Genomic DNA, 15,593 nt, shown 5'->3' with positions numbered 1-15,593 from the left:
TGTTTTAGCTCCATGATGCTTCCGAATAGAGTCGTACGCTCGGCTTACCCACAAAAACAGACCGACTGGCCAAATTATATTAAGCGCCTTAAGTCCCCGTGTTAGTCCCCGACGACACACGGTCGCACGACGTTGTTCCCGAACACCCGTCTCTGCGTGCGCGCCCCTCTCCCCCGTTCCCTTTTTGCGCACGGCGGAATGGGCGTAACTTTCCCAGGCAGCTCGGGGGTTACACGAAAAAAGAAACAAAAGAAGAGAAGCAGCAGGCCCCAACGGATCACCTCGTCCCATCAATCGGGAAACAACCACCTGTTTCGAAGGACACCCCCCTTCCCTTTAAGTGGCCGCGCTTCCTGACATGCCTCCCGTTGATGCCAGAAAAAGGGATCAGCTCGGTATGTAAAACGGGGAAGGGGGAAGGGAGAGGAGGGGCCCTGAAACAAGAAATATGGGACATGTTACTTTGTACACCCATGGTACAGCATAAAACCTTGCTTGCTGAGATTTCGTGTTTGCCTATCAATGGCTTACCTGGCCATGATATGATCTACCAGAAAATCCCAACCAGCGGCGTTTCGCCTTGTCAGGCTGCCTGCCCTGCTTGGATCGGCCACAGCTGGAGCGGCCCTCTCTTCTCAGCGTTGCAGCCTGTTGTAGGTAGACCGTTGCTCCATCTTACGGGGCCATGGACCAGGCTACCTTTGAATGCAAGCGTCCGAGAACTCTTGGCCTGGCGGGGAGCGTACCGGGCGCTGGGCGGAGTAGCATGTTGTTCGGCCAGCGGCTGAAACGTGGGTTATCGTGAGGAGCTGCTGTTCACATAGGCAACACCGCCGTCGGAGGCCACTCGGCCTGAGGAGCTGCTCGCAGTTAGTACTGCGGTCGGGCTCGCCGTTGGTCCTTGGGTAATAACTTTGGCTGTTTCTCGGCCGGGAGCGCGGGCTTCCTGCATTAACCAGTCGGAAAAACGTGGGCTTCGCGGGACCCTGAGAGTTGAGACCGGGCTTTTATCCTGCAGCCGAGAATCCAAACATCAGTCGAGGAGGTGACGGGAGGCTCGAGAACCAAATCGCACTCGCACCGCACGAGTCTAGTGCATGAAAAAGCAACTCATCACGTCAGCTTGTCGTCTGAATAAGCTATGAGCAAGAGCAGCATGCTATTGACGACAGACAAAGACAGAAGAGGAATGGGCATAAACCAAGACGATCTGTGCGGTGCGGGAACTAAAGGAACTGTCACGGCTGGCCAGGCCTGTTTGACAATGTGTTAATTGTCTGCATCGGGAACTACTGAGAGATGCGCCACAAGCAGAACGCACCTACGTAGAGCAGCCAATGGCGCTTCTCGTGCTTTAAGCAGCACTTCCAGCAAGGTCCATCGCTGCCGTCAGGTAGTATCCCGTTGATCGGTAGCTACTTAGCCATCGCAACCGAGAGCAAGAGTTCATCTGCCGACGCTTCTGTCCAGAGGTCGGCACTTCTTGCGACTGGCGAGGCGCCGTATAAGACATGACATTCGTCCCAGGAAGCTGGCCACTGGCCAGCAAAGTGGCACACCCGTCGTATCAAGACCCGTTTAGAAGGTCCCAAATCCAACATGGACGCCGACGATGGGCTGGGTTACATTATCGCTCGGCCGCCCACAAGACCACCCAAAGTAGGAAGTAGAAAAAGTAAGGAACAGCTGGGCGCCTGATGGTTTGTATCAGGGAAATAGACGCGCATCCGTGGAAAAACACGGTGAAAGATGAATGTCGTTGAATGTTGAACACGTCCGGAACGTGCTGTGACATCGACCGGGCCCCAGTGCGCTTTTGAGTGTCGGACAAAGACGAATCGGCCTACCATTGACCAACCAAGCAACCTGATGGGACAATGTCCCGCGCTGCCGTACCCGGGCACTGGCGGAGTGCCCCGGGAAGTAAATGTACTCAGGGGCCACGTGAGTGTGCTTTCACCAAAAGTGGTGGTGGCTAAGGGGGGCGGAACCGTAGGATGACCTACATATGTATGCTGGGTTGGGGTGGGATGGATGGTCGCGTCTCCACAGCGGCTACACACGCACAGCTGTACATTAGTAGCTTTTGTCGCTGCGAACGAAAAGGGATTGAGATCGGAATGGCCTCCCCTCCCCTTGAATGGGTTCCCGAAAAGAAACGAGATGGGCGATGCTCTTCTGCAGTTGAGAGGGAGGGGGGCCACGCAGTCGAAGATGGGGGGGGATGGAAGATTCAGGGGTGGGAAGGGCCCGTGAGTGGACTGGGGCTGGGACTGGCACCTGGGTATGGGAATGGGGGGGATGGGGGATGGGGAAATGGGAGAGCGTTTGCTGCACGAACGGGTAGCAAGGGTCTCAAGGTAGCTCCCGCAGTGCGAAAAGAAAAGACAGCGGGCCAGTCCCAGCCTCCCAGTCCTTGTCAATGCCCCCCGTTGCCTTCCCGAGTCTCCCCTTCACTGTCTTAGCCTGGCCACGACTCCGGCCTTTCTGGATCGCAGCCCGCCATGTTTACGGCTCCTCCAGCAGACATGACCCCCAGGCTGTCCTTTCCTATCCTATCCTGCCTGGGTGTTTACGATGCCTGCCCAGTCAGATGGAACACCATACCGGACTGCGTATCCGGATCACTAAGCGACTGAAGTGCCCACAGACGGCGGCAAGTGCTTGAGAAAGGCGCCAAAACATCGAGACATCCAACGGACTGGCACCGGTTTGCGTTCCAGCGCCTCAACGTCCATGGCCGAGCCTCCTCTGCTCCAACCCAAGTCTCAACCCCCCCTCCCTCTACCCCAGACCATTGGATGCCGTTGCGGCATCCACTGGTTTGACAGCCACCCATCACAGCTAGCAGCAGCATGGACTTGACACCACCACCACCCACAGCAGCAACCTGGCCATCTGTTCCTGAGGCGAAGCCCAGGCGCAAGGACCAGCTTTGTATTCGTAGATAGGCGAGGATAGGACGAGCCGTGTACTGTACCTGTAGACACTCAGAGTGACTGCCCCGCGTGGACCGCACATGTAGTGTATGTGACCAAGTGGCCTCGCTGGCTTGCCGCTGGGACCGGAACGGCGGCAGTAACAACACATTCTCGGCACCACCACGCCCAGTACCGGCAGCCTGCTCTATCTAGGTGATGAACGACTTTTCGGTTGCTACCCGCGCATTTGCACTGCACGGCTCGTTCGGAGAGAAATAGTGTTGGAGGTGTGGAAACCCACCCAGTCGTGCCGCACTCTACCCTCCTCGTCTGTTGTCTTGGCTTTGGAACCACCTTTCATCCTCTTCCCCCATCACAACGCTGCTTGCCTCCTCGCATCAAGTCATCCCAAATGTATGGTAAGGGAGCAACAGCTCTCGCGCTCTCACACCACCATAACCCTTCCCCTCCACCGGACTAGCCCCCCCGTCGGCCAACCGCAGGGCCATGCCATGCTCTTTCCATCTAAATGGTGGGACTTCGTTGAACCCCATGATGTACAACAGATTGGCTTGTGCGCCGCCGTGAATGTGACTTGACGAACCAATCGCGCTCGCCCATCCGGCAGAGCCAACAGCCAAGACGTCTCTGGTCACTTCAGGACTTGTCTATTCCCCCTCCATTTTCGTAATCGCCGCCGCCCACACTCCTGTGGATGTGAGTGCGCCATGCTTGCCCACTCCTTGCCGGAAGCCCACTCATGGAGCTAAGCTCAACCCTTCACACCATCTTTTTTCCGGCGAGCGGTTGCCCTCAGGCCTCATTGTTCCCAAATCCCCAGATAAAGCCTCTCAAGTTCCGTAAGATTTCGTGTCTTGGGTGGTTGGGGCTCAGTGGCGTTCTGGAGACAGGCTTAGGCATTGAGTCATATGGTACCCGCTGGTCTTGGCGCGCATCCCTTCATCACTTATCTGATCGGGGGCTGTCAAGAACCGGTGAGAGGAACGCGACCTATAGCGCGACCTTGACGCGAGACGACAAGAAGTAAGAACATGGCCTTCATGACCACTTACGAAACAAGCGGGGAAATCAGACTGCGGCCACGCAGGGCTTCTATCGTTGACCGATCCTTCTGACTAACCAGGTCTGAGGAATCTCTGCCCTGTAGGGAGTCATCTTTGCGGAAATCCTTCCTCGCTCTCGATGTAAAAACACACATCCCAGCCCCTTCGCCACGTTGGGTTGAAACGCATCCACTTGTGGAAGATTTCCTGCTTGCCAAAGCAGGATCGCTGCAGAGACACGAGTAAGCCGAAGCTTCTTTGCTCGTACCTATGCCTCCTGCTTTCCCATTTGCTGTCGTAGGGTAGAGGCCGAGACGAAGCTAGTGAAGCCCCGTCTGTGTGCAAGTGCCATGTTGCGATCTTGATGCCAACGCCGCTCTTGCATCGCTAGACGGTCCTCTGCTCGGCTGCATGGCTCATTTCCATCGCCGCCATTATTGATGACCGGCTACTAGTTAGTACCGAGTTTCAGCTGTGGCGCATGTTCATATAGGGTCCGGGCTGGGATTATTGAGGGTAGGCCAATCAGCAGCGACCCGTGTCGACATGAGAAACGTCCGTGATGCCCGTCAGTGATGGAGACCCATGCGACTAGATGCGTCCTTGAGCTGCCAGTCGCAAGCTCGGCTGTCGCCTGATGAGAGACGATGCACGTCGAGAGGCTTTTGCGTCCAATGCATGATCAACTTTGCTCTGTCATTCTTTTGCTTACACAACGGCTGCTTGAGTATGCCATCGCCAAGGTCTCGGATCTGCGCATGTCCTCCGCACTGGCCAGGACGATTCGAACCGTCGGCAATCGCATGCACATATGTGACTTTCCATGGCCAGATCCGTAACACCATGCAAATTCTCGCGGAAATAAGGCTAGTGCTAGCTACTTCGTGTTCCGCATAGCAATCGTCTGTGGACTGAAACCCGCTGGCGACTTCCTCGACGAGACAGGGTGACAGGTAGAGTCCAATGCTTGGGACGAGTGAGCGCGCGGGAGAAGAGGGGGATTTTGCACACACCCAGGATTCTTCCACAAACAAGACCCCCCCCCCCCCCCCCGGCCATCGTCTAGCAGCAAATGAGCACAGTCTGTAGTGTCTTGCATCGCCCTTGTCCTACCTTACCTTTTCGGTCAGCTAATCGCCGAAGGTAGTATTTCACCTCTTCCGGGTTGTTGAAGATTGTGCCAATCCATGTGACGAAGTCGTCTGGGTTCGGTGCTGCGCTGTGCAAAGACTCTTCTTAGGGAATCCTGGGAATCTCCTCTTCCCCTCCCAAGCCGGTGGACGTCTGTGGCAGTCCTCCATCCGCAAAACTTCTCAAGGTCGAGATGATGACGAAATGTCTCTTGCCTAGCCACCCTAGGTGACTCTGGCTACCCCCCTAACGTGGCGCGTGATGTGATAAATGGGGCTATTATCATCCTGGTAATCGAAAAGGGATTTAGTGACCGGCGTGCAGGAAGTTCCAGTCCAGAGGAAGCCGCGGATAATTGAGGAAATATGGGCTGCAGGCTGACCTCATCTGTGTCAGAGCCATGTACGACAACGGCCTCATCAAGTCCGACATCTGCCTTATTGATGCTGTAGCCGTATCCCGCGGAGTCGCGTCCGAAGGAACGTTGATGCAGCACAACAGTCCACCGGACTCGACTGAGCCGTGCAATCATCTCTCCACTCGATGGATGGCATCAACGTGGAGAAAAAAAGGGAGAAGGAGAGACAGAGAAGTTTGAGTCTAAATTAGTGTTTTGCCCGTGGCGATCAAGAGGGAACACGCGAGTCGAGACGCAGACGCCGACCGGGGCCGTAAGCCACTGCTCTAATGTACATAGTAAGAATGTGCGGAGACGAGGCCGCGATTTGCAGAAGTCAGAAGCCCCGAGAAAGGCACGACGTTCAGCTAGTTGGAGCATCTTGGCGGAGACCTTCCTTGATCCCATCCGTTTCGCTCGTCTTCAACCGTATTGTTTGCAGGGGTTATAGTCGATAGCGTGCGCGCCAGTACTGGGGTTTAGCCGATGGCAAGTCACCATGGCACGCAGGGCAGAGCGATTGGCTGATCAGGTTTCTGGCGAGAAGAACCGTGTCTGTGCGAGAAAAGAGGGCCCCAGAGCGACGCCGGCAAGATTGGTCCAGTGAGCGAGTCAGACCAGAACGTTGTCGGGGATTTTCCCGCCTCCACTGCCAACTTGTCCTCCACGGATCTTGGAATGACTTCGTGCCTCAACTCAGCTGGCGTGGATCTCATTGCGAAACGTAGCTGAACGGCGCAAAATGTACTCTTGTGTTGATTGCCCTCGCAGGGATATGGCTCTTGTAGCAAAATCCGCTTCTGGGTTCAAGTGCCTTTAATGCCACACAACGTTTGGGCCGACACGATGAGGGGCCTGCTCCGACAATCAAGAGATTCGTCGACGCTTGCATGGTGGCTCATCCCCGGCAAAGTTGTGCATCAAAACAGATTTCCTCTCTGCAGCTCGTCAGTCGGCGTTGTAATGTTGAGCTCGACCAGCGAAGCCAGTCTGGAAACCCCGGTAATAAAGTTGACCAGCATCGCCGCTTTAGGACATGCAAGGGCCCTCATCCAGTCTTTGACATAGACCTGAAATCGTCAAACGGCAGCCTTGCAGAATGTGTTACAAGCTTTGCGAAGCTGGAGGGTACTCTGATCTCGTCCATTCGACCACATGTGTCTCCGGGTTGATTGGAGACCAAGGTCCAGGGCGATAGCGGTGCACTCCAAGCCTGACCGTATGCATGCTGGCCGTTCGTACAATTAATCCACAGATGCTGCTCGGCCTGCTGCCTCGTCGTTTGTCATTATCTTGTCTCCTTATCAGTACGAAAAGTCGACAGGACCGGCAGACCGAAAACCGTGGAGGGAACGAGGCCGCCATGTCAGCTGAGAGCACCTCCTGAACCTATCTGTGTAGCTCTCAGTCAAAAGGTTGGGTCGTCGAGCCGCCGACTGGAAAGCGAAGTACTGTACAACAAACATTCATTCAAATGCTGTGGACGCTAGATTAGCAAGGGCTCTACTTGGACTGGGGCTAGTGCCGCAGGACGCATTTGGTTGAAAACCCTCGCGTTTCTAGAGATGGCGAGGGCATCGGGATATCGAGCATGTCAGACACCGACATGGGTTGGTCAGGCACTGTACAGTAAGTATGCCGTATAAGGAAGCCCTGTCTGGTCCAAGTCTATGATGGGTTGCTGTCGTCTGAACCTGTGGTTTTGAGGAGTAAAAGCGGCCAGTGAGAGGAGCGAGTGCTGAACGAGGTCGTCTGGAAGACAGGTGAGTAGTTGGCTTCCTGCCGGAGAAGCCGGGAAGAGCGCGGATACTGCGGGCTGTTTGTTTTGCAAACTTCCTTTGAAGCAGCCTACGATTCGCCTTGATCGTTTGAGGCATCTGTCGTCGCTCCGTTCTCGATGTTCAAGTGACTGAATTCGTCCGACCTTTTGCCCCAGGGGCTTCTATGCCAGATGTCATGCCGTGCGGATGGCGTCTCTGTACTCCACACTGAGTGCAGAGAAGAGTGTGGGAGTAGGATCATGGATGTGAGGTTCGGGTGATGGCCGTGGCGGTTGTGGTGGTGAGAGGGTGGGCAGGTCTGGGCTGGGCTGGGCTGCCCCCCAGCACCCTTCTGGGGCTCTTGATAAGTAGTGATCGCTCCCGCACCTCATCTACGCAAGCCGGAGAGCCACCTTGCCGCAACAATCCTGCCCACTTGCTTTTCTCATGCAGTCGGTTGCAGCGTCGTGAGACTGGGGCAGGGGCAGTTCTCCGTGATGCCCCCCTGTCGACGCCCCCTTCAGGATGTGTGAGAAGACCAGACGGGCCGCAGACCATGAAATATCGCCGAATATCTGAGCCGATATGACCCGCTGAGGCCGGAAGGCGACGCGTGGTTGAGAGTGAGATGGCGCCTCTGTTATTCTGTGTTTAGATTGATTGCTCCGGGCGGGCCTCGGTTGGCGTCATCCAAGACTTTGGCTGTCGGACAAATCCACTTCTGGCTTTCCATGCAGCGAGTACTGCTCCAGGATCTTCGATATGGCATGGAAGTGCATGTTTTGAGGTACACGGAGTGAATCTCGAGAGGCGAAGACTTCGGATTCGCCACGCTGAAGTCCATATGAGGGAAGCTGGCGACTCGACATTTCGCGCGGTAAGCCGACGATTTGACAAGCCAAGGAGGAATAAGGACTCGGAGCCGCCAATTTGCTTGAGAGCTTTGTACCGGGTAGACGACAAGATCTCGACAGGTATGGGCTGTACGAGAAAGTAGCCACCAGAAGCTGTCCAGTGATAAGGCGTAGTTAAGCCAAGACTGATGCTGAGCGTTGGTCCCTGTTTTCCGCCGGAGATAGTTTTGACGTTAGCGTCAGTGTTAGTAATAGTAGCTTTGCGCGATCTGGATTCTAGGCCGCTTTACGCTGGAGCGCTGGACAAATAGCCGACGAGCAGTCTCAGCCGTAGGGAGGTAATAAGATAGTGCGAAGACATTATTGCTGCGAAATGGAGCACTCTCCATTCACCCAAGGCCACGAGATGCGTGTCTATATGTGTTGGATAAAGTCGACTTTGTGCCGAGGAAGAGCTGGGGTTCAACAAATGACGGATCGTGGGTGGATGGGCGCATTGCGCGGGCGCGGGAGGTAGCCTCGTTGACGAACAAGCAGTAGGTGGGAAGTGCTCTTGAGAAGAAGAGGCACAATGCGGCTTGGATGGCAACTCAGGGAACTAGGGCCGCAGGTTGCTGCAACCCCCTCCCCTCCTCCTCCTCCTCCTCCCCACCTTCCTCTTCCTTTTCTTCTGGAGCACGAAAGCAGACGGAGACGAATCTTGTACCATCCATCCGTTGCACGATGAAGCAAGAAGACAGGCAGGAGGAAGGAACGTTAAGGTCTGTCAGGTCAAGTCAGGTCAGGTACGGTCCGCACGGAAGGAGGTGTGTGTAGGCGGCAGGTACGTATCTCCTGCCTTGCCTGTTCCATTCCGTCCCCATGCTCGTGCGTGGCTTTCGGCGGTCATGGTCACTGTCGCGCATTCTCCACCATGCAGGGCGGGTACGTGGGAAAGCGCCGTCGCTCGCTCACTGCCTGACAGAAAGGCAGGGAGGGATTCATGATTGCTTGCTTGCTCAGGTCGACCGGTCAGACAGAATGCAGGCGCCAAGTGAGGGAATATGCAGCGGGCAAAGGAGACATACGACAAGGCATGGAAACAGGCACCTACATACGGAATACGGAGTACGTGTTAGGGGGTATCGGTGCTGGTAGCTAGTGTAAGAGGAAGTCGTCGCCCGGCTTACACAGGAACCCAACAGCGAGCGTCGTTTACACCCCGTCCGAGTCTGTCACCCTCGGGTGGTCTTTTGCGACTTTCCAAAAAAAAAAAATCAAAAAATTCGGACAGACGACTAAAACAGTCTATTGCCTGCCCGCCCCCCGTCCCCCCGTCCCCGATCCCGTCAACCCCCCCAGTTGAGCTGGAGTCAGGCTGGGCTGTTGATGAAGTTCCGCAGCCAACCTCTCGCCCCTTGTCTCCTGTATCTTGCCTTAGATACCACGAGCGAACAACGGGCCGGCCGTCAGACGGACAGGATAGCCGCGGCTGGTCTTGGCACTTGCGCCAAACCAGCGAGAGGTCGGCGAGTGGCTGCAACAGGAACAGAAACACAGCACTTGCGCTTCCTGAACCACGCCTGCCTACCTGTATCTGCTTGCGTGCCTGCCTGCCGTGCCTGCTTTGCTGCCACTGCCATTGCCATCATGCTTCTGCTCTGGTGCCGTTGCTGCTGCTGGCGCTGGCGCCCGGTGCATGGCATCCCTGTCAATATCTCCCTGGCGCCATCATCGTCCGTGCCCGTGCCCAGATGGACGGACCCACCTTTTCGAACTCCTCATCTTTCTGAATAGGCTGCATACTACTGCGTATTATCGAGCAGGGATTAGAAAAGCGGTCATGCTGATGAATGAACCGTTTCCCGTCTCTCGCCCTCTCTCCATCGCAGACGGGGGCGCTAGCCCGTACGGCCAGAAAAAAACAGACGGAACAGAGCCTTTTTGCACGCCTCTTGCGGGCTTTCGAAAAGTCAATGAGCATCTCTATCCGTCTGCCCTCTGTGTCTTAACTGGCGACTCGTACCCGCGACCTAGGGCACCCTGGTACCTCAATCTGTCCGTTTCGTTCTCCACTTCCCTGTAATCATCGGGCCGTGACTGGAGAGCGAGAGGAATGAATTGATAAGTGAAGGGTAAGAATAAAATAAGATAAAAAAATAAAAGGGAAGGTAAAAAAGGAAAGGGAGGAGAAAAAATAAAGGCTTCTTCAAACCCCCCCCCCTCCTTCCTTCCCGCCCATCCTCTGCGTCGTCGTTTGACTCCATTCCCGCTAATTCCACACCCTCCTTTGCGCCCACCACACCCCCTGTCTGAAGAGAGCAGTGCGTTCGCCACACCCCGAAGGACGCCGTCTGCCCGCCGTCGCCGTCGCCGTTCTTCTTTGGCTCTTCTGCGCACCTTCGGTTTGGATTCGTTTGGTCCATGTTCCCTGTCACCGTCATCATCGTCACAGTCCCGGCCTCAATCCCAGGCTCTCAAGACCTGGCCCCGGTCCAAATCCATTTCATTCCCAGCTTTCCAATCTGCGTCGCGCTGCGCCGGGACATCTGCACCTGCACCTGCACCTCTTGCTGCTTCTGCTGCTGCTTCTCCTGTGCATGCATCAACCCATCCCAGCCCGGTAGCTCCTCCTCTGATCAGTATCGGCCAGCTCCAGCCCTTTCCCTTTTCCCACACCACCAACTTGCATCGCACCTGCTGATGCGACCTGCCCAGCTGCGCGCTTTCCGACCTCCTGCTGTACGGTACGTCTCCATTGGCATCTTCCAACTCCCATTCATCTCGTCGTGGGCTTCACCATCTCTTCCTACCACGCTCCGACGTCCAACATCACGGAACCCGAACAAGCACAGCACGCGCGCCGGACGCGGCCACAGGAAAGGTGATATACCTAGCCCGGGAGATCCCTGATTCCAGAAGGAGCACGCCACTAGAGCTCAACGGCAAAACCTACGAGGCTGCCGCCCATCGTCCTCTGTACCCTGCCGCAGGCCCTTGTCACTTCACCACTCCGTCGCATCCCATCCCACCGCGTCGCTTCGCCTCGCCTCGCTCCGCGATCACCTTGTCCACCTTTTACCTCGACCACTTGAGCGGCTTTCGTCGTCTGTCCTTTTCCATCGACGTAATCATCGCCGACCCCGACGACATAGTTGTCGCCGGACTCCATCGTCATTGCACTTGAACGGCTCGGTCTTTTTACGTCTGTTTCGACATACCCATTGCTTCTTCGTACCAGGTTCCCAATTCGCTGGGGCGAGTCCACTGTCCACGCCCCTCCTTTCGCTTTCCGCACACTCTCACGCAAAAAGCCCTCCACCGAGAATACAGATTTCACACCCCCAGAAGGCAGAAGGGAATCCCGCTGCAACTTGACAAGCGCAGGCATCCGACCACGCCGCTACACCCATCCGTAGGACCGCAGGTACCTTAACTTTGCCTTGACTGCCCTGCCTCGACTAGGTCACTGCCATCGCTGGCTGCCTGCTGAGAGGTACTTTGGCTTCACACGCCCAGCGGCACCATCAGAGGGCCACCACCATCCATCCATCCACCCTACCTTGCCTTGCCGTTCCCAGTCGCCCACTTCTCCCCGTCCATCCATCATCTGTCTAACACCTTACCACACGACATCTTTGCGAACACCAGCCAACCATCCGCCATCTTCCCTCCTTCACCATCGCGCGCGCGCAACTTCACCGGCGACAGCCTCCATTCTTCTCCCGTCCTTCGTCCGCCATCTCGCTGCCGCGAAATAGACGAGCATCTCACCAGCTCTCCCTTTTCGGTTTGTAAAAAAAAATACCACGCAGTCTGCTCTTTGCCACGCGAAGGGGTGGAAATCGCCAAATCCTCGCCACGCGATCGTCCTCACATTTTACAAAGCTGCTGCTGCACACAGGCCCTTTCGCCAAAAGAACCTACCTGTCGCGCGCCGCAGGCCCCAGGACACAGACCCTACCGACACGTTATTGAGTTCTACGGCTTGGTTGTACCGACGCTGCAACTCAACTTCTTGCATTTTCATCCAGAATTCAGAGTTTCCTTAACCATACGCCCCATACCCCTTTCCGCTGGAAAGAGCGAGCAAGAGGCACGAAAAAGCTTCCATTCGATTTCTTCTCAAGTCTCCTCCCCCTACCCGTTATTACTCGACACCTTTCCGCCAGGAACATTTCAGAGCTTTGCGCCAACCACATGCACGCATAAGCCTGCCCTGCATCGCCCAGTGCACCCTCCTCCCAAAACCCAGCGTCGCCCACGACTGAGACCCGGTCGGAAGGCAATCCAACTATATCAAGACACGTCGTCGTGGTCCTGATCTTGACGAACCTGCTTGGAGACGTTTGCGCGCTCAATGTACTCCACGCAGCCGAACGGAGCTGACAGTGCGACAATCAACCCAGCTGCCCTCAACTCTCCTGGTATGTTGCTTATTTGCTCTTCAATGCCCCCTCCCCAGTTTCACACCCCCGCCCGCTCTACCCAGCCTGCCCGCTAGCCGTCATCGCATTCCACTGCGAGGCCCTGGGCCGTGCTGCCAACTAAATCTTCTCCACGCACGACCACTTGCGTCCCTCTCCCGTTTAAGCCATGGCTATGACCTTTCCCAACGTGAACATCTTTGCCCTATACATTATGCTGACAACTCTGCCCATCACCTAGACCTGCTCAACGCAAGCACTCGCGGCATCAAAAGAAGCCGCTCACCAGACAACCTCCAGGGAACCGTTCCTGCAGCTGACGCTGGTATGTTTTTTTCTCTGTTTTTTTTTTCTTCCTTTCCCCCTTGTCCCGCGTTCAGCCTCGTTATGCTTTGTGCTGTTCATCATCCGCGCGTGTTACCTCTTGCTTCCTTCCCGCAGTGCGCAACGCGATACAAGCTAACATTGGTGTCTCCTCTGCAGGTAACTCCAACCCGAGAAAACGTGGAAAGCCAATGAAGTCTAGGACACCCGGGAGCATCTCCGAGACTGCCGGCCAAGCCCAAGTATCCAACATGCCTCAAACCATCCCGCCTCCGCAAACCCCCCAGAACCAGAGCGCGCCGCTCCCGGGGGGCAAGCCGTCGCCTACGCGCCCGCGCAGGCCTCACCTCCGCCAAAGACCACCCCTACAAAGACCACGTTGAAGGCCCTGCCCACCGTCAGAGACCACACTACAGACCAGTTGAACCCCGCCGGTGACGAATACCTCCCCAGAGAAATCGACGAGTTTGGAGAGAAGAAGGTGATGCCCAACGGCCAGCTTCTGGGTGGCCGCGAATACCGATGCCGGACGTTCTTGGTTCCCAACCGGGGCGACAAGCTGTTTATGCTGGCGACTGAGTGCGCGAGGGTGCTGGGATACCGAGATTCGTATTTGCTCTTCAACAAGAACAGGTCGCTCTACAAGATCATTGCCAGCCAGCCCGAGAAGGATGACCTCGTCAGCCAGGAAATCCTGCCCTTCTCATATCGGTCCAGACAGATTGCCATTGTCACAGCACGATCCATGTTCCGCCAATTTGGAAGTCGCGTCATTGTCAACGGTAGAAGAGTGCGTGACGACTACTGGGAAACCAAGGCCCGCAAGCAAGGATTCACAGAGGCCGACCCCGCCGGTGAGAAGCGTCCCGGAGCGGCCAAGGCTAGGGAGGCCGCAGCCGAGGCCCAGAACCAGGTCCTGCTTGGAGGCCCTCACGGTGAAATCGTTTACAGCAACACGCCCAGTCAATTCCCCGGCGCCCCTCAACCCCAGATCGTCCAACCAGGTATGCTTGGAGCGCCAACCGGAACCACGACCAGAATGCCCGTGATAACACTAGGATCAGAGCTCAGTGACAACCGCCCTCGCGACTACAGTGGGATTCTCAAGGGCGGCCCACGCCAGGAGATCACCGGGCCGGCTTACCAGGACCAGACGCGACCTGCTCAGCTTGGGGAGGTCCACACTCAGGCGCACCATGCCGCCGAATACAACCGGACACTGAACCAGCAACGAGAGATGCGCGGCGACTACCTCCAGGGCATCTGGAGACGGCCGCATGAACAGCCGCAGTCTGCCAACCTTACTCAGAACGTCGCCACAAGCGATGCGGCTGCTCCCACTACGCGTGCGACTCAGTCACCACACACGTCGGCCAGCAATATGCCGCAGTCGGGTATCGTGTCCAACCAAAGCCCCCAGCAGATGATGATGACAGCACCGCCGTACTCCCAATCGATTCACGCGCAGAACCCGATCAGTCAGGCTCCGATGAGAGGTATGGCCCAACCATCTTCCCAAAAGAACAGCAAGCCAACGACTTTGCCTGCAGCAGGGAGTACGAGTAGCATGCCTCAAGGCGCTCAAGGCTACCACTACCCTGGAACCGGCCAGATGTGGCCTCAAACGCAGCAAAACCCTCAACAGCACAACTACTCCGGGTACACGACGCAAGGCCAGCAGTCGCACCAGCAGCCTCCAGCTCCTCAACTACGACACGCGAACAGCGGTGTGCAGCCGGGGATGCAGTTTTCGGGGATGCCTGGCATGGGACAGAGCTATGGAGCTGGCCAGGGGATTTACCCCACGGACCAGACTCCTCGCCAGTATATGCCTCAGCCGAACCAAGGATCTCCGGCCGTGACACAGGCCTGGTCGAACCAACAGACGCCTGCGCAGTGGTGGACGAACCAACCTCAATGAAGACAGCCAGAGATCGAAACACGATGGGCTCGTTTTCCTTGCAGCTTCAGTTCTTCAACAGCGTCATGTCAACACAATTTCCTATTCATTATATACGCGGCGGTGACTCCCTGGCTTTCGCCGGTTCGGCAGACTTGTTGCTGCCCTTCTGAAGAATACCCAAGCATGCAGTTAGGTGGAGGCTATGTGCTTTTGGGCCGCTGGCCTGTCAGTCTCCGTAGAGCATTTTGGCCGAGAAGTATGGATAGAGGAGTCGATGGGGGGAAATCCAGGAACACATTGCCTCAGACCAAGGAGGGATTTGGCTTCTTTACTGTACTGCGTTTTCTTTTTTGTTCGTTTCCTTCAGGTTATTTGGTATCTAGGGAGGATGCATTGCTCTGGTTGCCCTTTTCTCGGTTCAGTCTTTTCGTCCTCTTCGCCGCCTCTGGACGATGCTTGTTATTTGTCTTTTTATCTTTATTTCTCTCTCTCCCCCCCCCCCTTCTATCTCTCTCTCTCTCTCTCTCTCTCTCTCGCCGTTGGCACGGGCAACTTCGACATGAATTTGATACCAACGTCGTCCTCTTGTCGCCGGCTCGCTTCACGCACGCTGTGTTAATTAGTCCCTCTCATCCTCTCGAATACGATACCACACGAACACTCCGTTCACGCTTCCTTTCCGCCGCGCACTTGACCTCGCGTTCTGCAGCAACACAGTTGGCGATTTCGACATGGTGACGACCCTCATTCAGATTTGTCCCACGATTGCAGAAGGGGTGTCCGCAAACTTGTGCAGAGTCGACACGCCTCAGCGTCCATGAAGTACTGCTAAA

General features: G+C 56.0%; 1 protein-coding gene across 1 annotated transcript; it reads left to right on the top strand.

Annotated features, from left to right (window-relative positions):
* Positions 1 to 12,466: 12,466 nt before the first annotated feature.
* On the top strand, positions 12,467 to 14,778 carry ColSpa_00264 (chromatin structure-remodeling complex subunit rsc7; the record flags this gene model as incomplete). The annotated part of the gene is made up of 3 exons (XM_049266476.1): positions 12,467 to 12,533; positions 12,775 to 12,858; positions 13,145 to 14,778. 3 exons carry the CDS (start codon positions 12,467 to 12,469, stop codon positions 14,776 to 14,778), a joined length of 1,785 nt encoding a protein of 594 aa, XP_049122433.1.
* Between the last annotated feature and the right edge of the window lie 815 nt (positions 14,779 to 15,593).

This window comes from Colletotrichum spaethianum (assembly GCF_022836535.1).
Source record: "Colletotrichum spaethianum MAFF 239500 DNA, contig01, whole genome shotgun sequence".
NCBI lineage: Eukaryota > Fungi > Ascomycota > Sordariomycetes > Glomerellales > Glomerellaceae > Colletotrichum > Colletotrichum spaethianum.
Note: the sequence above shows the minus strand (reverse complement) of the source record. Positions and strands in the feature narration are given on the sequence as shown.